Here is a 9,178-nt window from a genome sequence, read left to right as displayed (position 1 = left end):
CACGTTGGACACCGTAGTGTACAGATGACGTGGATTGTGTGGTTAAATTCCCCAATGTAGTCCCCTTCTTCATGTTTAAACCCTAAAATTTCGTTGGCCTCCCCTCAATGTGGTTCTCTCGATCAACGTCTTCTTCTGCCTCTCTTCTGCACACCAGTAGCTGTCCCCCATGAGAGGAAGTGGGAGCCATGTTTCAGGAAGTTCCAACCGGTCATCGTCGATGGAGAACTGGAGAAGAAGCACGACGCGAAGCAGGCAGGGACGGGTTCCGGACTGGTGCGGCTGTGGTTGTCGCCCGGTGCTAAGGTGGTCTGGGACGGAGTCGCATCCTAACAAGCCCTTCTTTGGTTGCCCCAACTATAATGTGAGTAAAGTTTAATAATTTGTAGCTGATTGAAAAAAAATTTTTTGTTGATTATTTTGGTTGGTTGCAGACAAGTGGGAAAACATGGTGTGGGTTATTCGTCTGGGCTGATTCTGTGCAAGAGGAGTTGTCTGAAGGAGCTGTTGCAGGAGATGATGATGGTGACAGGAAGATGAACTTTGCATGGCGGATGGGCAAGATGGAGGCAGACATTAGGAATCTGAAATTCATAACTCATGTTCTTGGATTTGGGTTCTTAGTAATTGTTGTTTTTGTAGGATTGGTGCTATTAAAGGGTTGAGAACATGTCAATGTAATGTAGTTCCCAAATTAATGAATGAAACTGTTATGTGGTAACATAACAAGGTTTGTGTAAATCATCTTACTTTGATATAATATAATATCCTGTTGGATGAAGTAAAAGAACTTGTAAATAAGAAACAGCAAGATTGATCCAAACCATGGACAGTATTAATTGATCGACACCAAAATATGGCAAACCATTCATAGTTTTAACATATTACAACCATAAGTAATTGAACAAGTAGCATGACATACTTGATTAGTAATCAAGAAAATGAACCATTGTTTAGAGTGAGCGCAGTCACTGTATCTTTTAACAAAAAACAAACAATTGACAAGCAAAATGTCCTAATGTCCTAATATGAAAGTTCACTTCTTTCGGGGGTGCTTAAATCCAGGAGTTGGCACAAACTTCAGAAAATTTGTGAATCGTGAAGCAGTGGCAGAACTCGCACCCTTCATTGGGTCCAGTGCTATAGAAGGGGTTGTTGGAGGTGACCTTCTTCTAGTAGGCAGTTTGGCAGGTCTTGTGGCTGGTTCCCGGGTTACTTCAGTGAACTACACAAATTTCAAACCAGAAATAAATACCAAACATTGTCACTCACTAAACCTTTTTCGGAGTTTTTACTCCATGAATTACAAAGGCTTATTATAGAATTAAAATTGTACCTTTTGAGAGTCTTCTGGTTCAGAACAAATTGGCTGTGACAGATCAATTTCTGAAGCTTGACCAATAGGAGCAGAATTGATGGTAATATTAGCATTAGCCGTAGCTGTAGCAGTAGTAGTTGCAGTTGCAGTAGCAGTTGCAGTGGCACTGGCAGATGCAGAGGCAGTTGCAGTGTCAGTTGTGGTGGCCTGGGCAGTTGCAGTTGCTTGTGCACTAGCATTTTTAGGGTCTTTAGCAGCCTCTGCTGCCTTTGCAGCAGCCGCAGCATCAGCTGCAGCTTGAGCAGCATCAGCTGCTCTTTTCTTTTCACATCCTCTCTTGGTGTGACCTTTTTGCAAGCAGTACTTACATGTGAAAGGCCGAAGCTGTCTTTTCAAGGCTGTTACTGGCTTAGATTTCTTGCTAGAACTTGTGCCTTCATCGGAGTCCTTCCTCCTCTTTGTTTGAAGATTCCCTGGCTTCCTCTTGATTGGTGGTGCCAATGGCTTGTTAAACTGACTTTGTTCCCAGAAGGCTTGGCCAGGTATAGGATTGATGTGGTACTTGTATGTTTCCTTGTAAGACTCCATGGTTATCAACTTATGGCAGAATTCATCTGGGTGCTTGTTGACTCTGGCCAGTGCTGCACAAGCATGAACGCATGGAATCCCTACAAGTCCAGTTTACTTCCAACTTAAGTTAAATCAAAAAATTATTCATAACACTAGTGTAAAATTAAATGAGCAAAGGTAAGTGGGTGGGAGAAAATAACCTGTTAACATCCAGAACTGGCAGGTACATAATCTTTTCCCCAAGTCTACCACATGGTTTGTTGGACGCCCATGGACCTCAAACTTCTCATATCTAGTATCTCCAGACCATATAGCATGCCAATGTCTGGACTCTTTCCTCACCTTTTCTAACCTACTTTTGATTACGGGTGGTAACAGTCCCAAGTGATTGTCCAACTTAACCTTGTTCTTAGCCATAGTCCTCATGACAAACATTCTCACCTCTTCTAGCAGAGTAAGTATAGGCTTGCCCCTTGCTTCTTTGATCTTTGAATTGAAAACCTCACAGGCGTTGTTGCAAATCGAGTCCAATTTCGGGTTGTGCCTGAACTGTGACCTCGTCCATGCCTCCCTTGGCCACTTGTCAAGATACTTCCATGCGTCCTTGTTCAGCCGCTTTATCCTATCCATGTATTCCTAAAATTCAACAGTTAATAGTTGGGAAAGAAGTTCATGTAAGCTAACTCCAGTTTCAAAAAAAGTGGCTTTATGTACCTTAAACTCTTGAAATGTTGTAGCTCTAGCACACTCCCATAACAGTCCCCTAAGCTCCAGGTCCTTCCACTGCTTATTGAAATTTCGCCATAAGTGCCAGACACAGAATCGGTGTCCCACATTAGGCATCACGGCTTTCATAGCAGGCAGTAATCCCTGAAGATATCAAGCATTATGTTACCATAATAGTCCCTAACTTTGCATAACGATAACCATAATAGTCCCTAACTTTGCAAATCCTTCACCATAATAGTCCCTAACTTTGAAAATCGATCACCATAATAGTACCTAACAGCACACCATAGAGGTATAGTATGTAATCAAACAATTAGATCAGAGCAGTATTGACAGTATAGCAGCAGACCCTAACAGCACACCACAGAGGTATAGTATACTGCACTTTATGCACTAAACAATTATATCAAACAATTATACCAAACAATAGCATAAAACAAAGGTATCATCACAATTATATCAAGCAATTATATCAAACAATAGTATACCACAAAGGTATCTTCAGAATTGTATCAAACAATTATATATTAGGTATCATCACAATATGGCAGTATACTACACTATATGCACTACATCAAGCTAACACAATTTTACACATTTAAACTTATGTGAGAGTAAGGATTAAGAAATTACCTTTTGCATATCAGAGATGAAATTCCACCCATGGGTCTTGTAGTCTCCAAGATCCTCATGTAGCAACTCTAGAAACCACTTTCAATTCTCAAAGTTCTCCACTTCCACAACTGCCCAGGCAATAACATAGACATGATGATTAGCATCTTGTCCAACAGCCGATAGAATTTGCCCCCCGAAAACAGTTTTTAGAAAAGCCCCATCAAGTCCAATTAACGGACGACAGCCAGCCTTGAAACCTGACTTGCAGCCACTCAAGCAGACATACATCCTCTCAAATATGACCTCACCACTAGGCTGTGGCTTTGTGCAAATCTGAACAGTTGATCCCGGGTTTATTTTCAATAGTGTTTCACCATAGTCCCTAAGCATAGCATATTGCTCCTTGGCATCCCCATAGACTATATTTCTAGCATCACACAGTGCCCGTGATATAGAGTTCCTATTAAGCGACAAGTCATATTTCGTCTTGAAATATGTTGTAGCCTCACAGTTCCTAAAATTGGGATATTTCCTTAGTTTTTTTACCAACTTGCCTGCAACCCAATTTCTATTTGCTGCCCTGTTTTTATCCTCTCGTGGACAAGTATGGTCATTGAAGAAAGTCTTAACTTGCCAGCAACTGTCTTCGTGGTCCCTTGATGCGTAGATAACCCACTTGCAATCCTTCACCTTACATACTGCCCTCACCCTTTTACCATTGTTCTTCCTAAACCTCATTCGTCTCCCTTCTTGTATAGTGAACTCCCTCACTGCCTCCTTGAACTCCCACTTAGTATTGAACTTCATCCCGACTTCTAAATGTAGTTCCCCGAACCTAGCACCCTGTCTAAACACCGGAAATACCTCCTCTGAACTTTCTTCTCCAACCAGCTCATCCTCTGAATTAGGTGGTGCTTTCATCTCCAAAGAGTGCCATGAATTGCCACCATCCAATTCTGACCCCGGATCAAAAGCGTCATGGTTATCCCCCTTTAGACCTCCCCCCACAAATCCGATGTCCACATCTTCATCAGAAACGTCTTCCACAAATCCATCATCATCAACACAGACCTTGGCCTTCCCTTTTTCCTTTCCACTCTCATCCTGGACCTTCTTCCTTGCATTGGGTTTCTTGACTTTCTTCTTCTGTGAAGGAACAATATATCCAATGCCCGATTCATCTGAGCTATCATCCGGCTCTTGTGGCTTATAGGCCTCGTCCTCAGCACTCTCGTAGCTGTCATGAGAGTCTGAATTAGAGGATAAAAGAACATGATCACTAGCATTTTCCTTTGCTTTTGAAATATCTTTTCCTACAGACCTTAGACAATATCTCCTAGTCCTAGTTACATTGTTCTGTCTGGCCATGGGTTTGGGTTTGGAAACTGTCTTAGGCTTAGACTTTGACTTAGCCTTAGGCTGGGACTCCATGTTAGAATTCACATTGCTCTTCTTCAGTAACGCCTCTTTAGCTTGGGGCTTGTATGTTACCATGCTTAAACTCCTAGGAGGGTCCTTCTCGGTGGTAGGTTTGACAGGGGGGTCTTTCACCATCCTGGCATTTGTTGGCTTGCTCTCCAAAATCCCTCACCTGGTCATCAACATGCACAACAACATCCTCTCCTTGTACTATTTCAGGTTCTGAAATGCCATGTTCAATGTAAACATCCACTACCTCATTGTTCTTTCCACCATGAGAACACAGCTCTCTCAACTTATTATCAGAGTCTAAACGCCTCAAACCTACTTCCAGGCTCATCCCAGGGACCTGCCACCAAACCTCCTTCATGGTCTCATAGCCTAGCTCTTTGAAGTAATTTCTCAGGTAAAATACATCCAACTTGTCCACATCCAGATCACCTAAACAATGCTTATTGTCAGGTGTGTATGTCCATCTCCCATCCTTACCCCTCTCAAAATTTCCCCCATGATGAAACATTATGTCTAACAATTCGGCGTTCATCTGCAACGTAACAGAGGAAATGTTTAAAATTTACCACGCATGCAACACAAAAACAACAAATAACTTAGGTATTACACACCACCAGAGATTACCCCTGTTCTTTTCACAAGAAACAGAGCATGCATTACTGGTTTGAAGAAGGAAAACACTAAAACCCTAACAAGCAGTGGATTCTAACACAAACTACATGCATCATGTTCAACTAACTTTAACAATCGGCCATATCAGGAATAAAACATGATCCAAAAAATTAAAAAAATAATATAAAATTTGTACCTTGAAGCTAGCTTAAATGGTTCTTCAGTCGTTGCTTCAATGGTGAACCACGAACCTTCCCCCAAGTTCAGTACAGCAATGTTAAGAAGCCAGGCAGCAGTGCCCTTGCCCGTCGCTACTGATTATGGAGGAGGAGACCAAGCGTTGAGAGAGGTGGGAAAATATGGAGGAGAAGACGTAACGAATGCCAAACCCCACATCCAAGTTACTACTACACTCACTGTGATCAAAACGGCGACGTGTGGGCTTTCAATCGTTTTGCCCCATGAAACGACGTCGTTCCGAATGTCCATCGTGGCAGTGGCTCTGCCACATAAGCAACGACGTCGCTGACTCACGCCGGAAATTCTCCGAAGGACCATTATGGTGCCGAAATCGCAATCTGGGGGACATAAACAGTGCAATTGGAATTTCAGGGGCTAAATTGGTGCACGGGCTGAATCTAGGGGACCACTATGGGGATTTAGTCGTGGAGATTCTCTTGCAAGTTGGGTTAGCACTTTGCGATTGAAAACTTGGTAGTTGACCAAGTCAAGTTCAGTTTTGGGGATAGAATTTAGACTTGTCCCAGATAAGAATGGCTAGTTCCTAGGGAAGAATTGGTGTATATAATCAGATTATTATAGTGAAATTCCGTCACTATTGTGATGGAGACTAGATGTAGGTTGCATTGTACTTAACAGCTGAATCAGGATACTTTTGGGTGTGATTCCCTGTTTCTCTTCTACTCCATTTCTGTTTCTGTTGCGTAGGAGACAAAATTGAAAAATATCTACTAATTGGTTACGAGAAAAAAATGTCTTTTGACTTGTTATGAGACAAAAAGAAAAAATATCTTCTAAAGTTATTTTAAAGGGCAGCAAATAATACTCAGTAAAAAAAGATTAAGATTCAACTTCCCTTCTCTTAACTATTGATTACCATCAATTATTATTATTTTGTGACGAGAGTGGAATGAACTTGATTTTATGTTGATGATAATTTAACAGGACGTGCAGGACTGATTTTGTTTTTTTTTTCAAGGTTTTAGTGTAATAATATGATAATATCTAAATGAACCAATTACAATATAGGCCAACTAAGCAAATCTTTTTCTATTTTTAATTTTAAAATTCAAAAAATTAGTATAACGAAGAATTGTGAATTTTATTTTTTTTTGTAACGAGTCTGTTTTTTAACTAGTTGACTGAAATTGGTTGCACTCTTAATTAGTTTCTTGAGTAAATAATCATTTCTAACCACAAATGATATAAACGTTGATAAATCTATTTATAAAAAAATAAAACCAGCACTATAACTATAAAAGATAGACTCCAGTAGATAAAACTAACCAAAATCTCAAAAACTATTCAGAATTCAAAATTATCTTTTTTTTTTAATAAATCCAATCCAATCCATTAGTGTTCTACAGATCTCTCTGCACATGAAATACTTTTTTTTCTTCTATTTCTTTCTCTTTCTCTCTCTGCATAACAGTAACAATTTATTTATCTATGTATTCATTCATTGCTAACATATACTCAAAAGTGCATTCGGATTTGAAGGAATATGTGTTGGGTTTGTGAAGATGGAGAAAAATTAAGAATAGTCATTTTGGTAATTCGGTGACCAACTTCATGTGTAGGTTTCGAAACTGGAACCTGTCTTTGAACGATTTCATTTGGAGCTAACAATTATAGTTCAAAAAGACCTGATGAAAGGAGGAACTTCGACATCAAAGTCGGCGGTGAAATCAACTCATCACCACCACCTTTACCATCACCTGCTTCTCAACAAGTCAAAAGCACCTCTTTCTGATTTTAACGATGACTGGAAGCAGATCAATAACAACACCATCAATGGATCTCTCTTCACCATGCTAGAGTCAATAGCAGCGGACCAGAACCGAAAGAGAAACCGATGGCGATGGAGCTAACCCGGTGTGGCACCACGACGGAATCTTTGACCTCGCGTGAATTACACCCTCGCTTCTAGAAGGTTCCGAGGGCCTCTTTTTATGCTTCGATTTCTGCCACGACGGTACTCTCCTCGGCAACAAGCTCATCGACGAATGCCGCGTCCCCGTGGCTAATCTTGTCCACAACGGCATCAAATCTAATGCAGTGCGGTCTGTTAGCTACCAGCTTCAATCCGGCGAGGAAAAACCTAACGGGATCTTCAATTTTTTTTGTATTGATTGAAAGGGATTGGGGATAGGTACAATAGATATGAATCATCACAAATTTTGGAAGGGAGAATTTCTGGTGGGTGAGTTGATGTAGGACGATGAAGGTGGGTTTATCAAGTTGAAGTTAAGTGGGGCGGTAGAGGTGTAGGAAGAGGAAGAGGAAAAAGAAGAGAGGTTGTGAAAATGAATTTGATAAAGAAGGGATAAATTTGTCATTGTTTATATCTTTTGTGATTAGGAATGATTATTTACTCTAGTTTCTTAGTAAAATCGTAATAATTTTTTTAGTGTATTTTCTCAATTGTTTTAGATAGTTAGTAATCTTAGTATTAGTCTCGATTCAAATAGGAGAGAAGTGTTACTGACTCTTAGTAATCCCCATTATAAATGCCATCAAAGACCACTACAAATTACAAGTTTTTGTCAAACACAACAAAAGCACCTCAAATCTCAACTAACAAAACATACATAAGAAATTTACATACAAATTAAATAGCACTAACACATACACATATCATTTTGTGCTCATGTAAAAGCACCCGCTGCATGCCCAACTTTAGAGTCACCTTGTATTTATTGTTACCTCCTTCCAAAGATGGCCAACATGATTGTTGCATTCCCATTACCCATATCCAATCTTCCTGTTCCACAAAATATTCTATACATAGTCTCCATTGTTAACCTCTACATGTTCCATCTTGTGTTGCCTTGCCATGATCCATTCCTTCCCATTCCAAGCAATTGTTGCGAAATTGCGATTGTTCAACGCCATGTACTCCCATTTCTTCTTTTCCTTGAAGTCATTTCTACCTCTGAACTTCACGCAGCAATTTTTCATCACTTGCTTTATTTTATGTCTTAGTTCCTCAAAATTATTATTAATTTCCAGCTTGTTTTCATTTTGCCGTTAATCTACTCCACAATACTCCTATTACGTAAAACCATTATTAATTGTTCTTCTTTTACATCAGAATCCTTAACTAAAATCGTAAGTGTCTTTAGATCTGTTAACTCTGACTTTACCACCAAGAACTTCACCATCAAAAACTGTCATCATGCCATCTGAATTTACTAAGTAACCTCATCCTGTATTTTTTTTTCAATTGAAATTTTAAAAATAAATAAAACTATTTCTAGAATGATGAGTGAAAATATATCAAGAGAGTATCATTATATTTGATATTACCTATATCTTATTGGTTTGGAGATTCTAACTAAATTTTTGAATTATTAAATAAGGAAAACGATGATTTAAGATAATTTCTCTACTTTGTTTAAAAATAAATTAATAAGATTTTTATAACTAAAAACAAAGTATCCAAACTATGAAATAGGTAAAATTAATGAAATTAATTATTAAGAATAATTGTACATGAATATCTTTTTTAATATGATGTATTAATGCATTAAAAAAATTATGACATGTGATTGTTTATTTATATTATTTATTATTTTCTATATACTAAAATATAGCTTACTAATTAATTATTTTATAATGTCAATTAAGAAAATTAATTATTTTATAATTACTTATTTATAT

At 38.8% G+C, this 9,178-nt stretch overlaps 1 protein-coding gene across 1 annotated transcript; it reads left to right on the top strand.

Annotated features, from left to right (window-relative positions):
• Positions 1-201: 201 nt before the first annotated feature.
• On the top strand, positions 202-700 carry LOC107464113 (uncharacterized). Its single transcript, XM_016083019.3, has 2 exons — positions 202-364; positions 435-700. Exons 1-2 carry the CDS (start codon positions 221-223, stop codon positions 663-665), a joined length of 375 nt encoding a protein of 124 aa, XP_015938505.2. The 5' UTR covers positions 202-220; the 3' UTR covers positions 666-700.
• Positions 701-9,178: the final 8,478 nt, after the last annotated feature.

This window comes from Arachis duranensis, chromosome 9 (genome assembly GCF_000817695.3).
Source record: "Arachis duranensis cultivar V14167 chromosome 9, aradu.V14167.gnm2.J7QH, whole genome shotgun sequence".
Classification (NCBI taxonomy): Eukaryota; Viridiplantae; Streptophyta; class Magnoliopsida; order Fabales; family Fabaceae; genus Arachis; species Arachis duranensis.
Note: the sequence above shows the minus strand (reverse complement) of the source record. Positions and strands in the feature narration are given on the sequence as shown.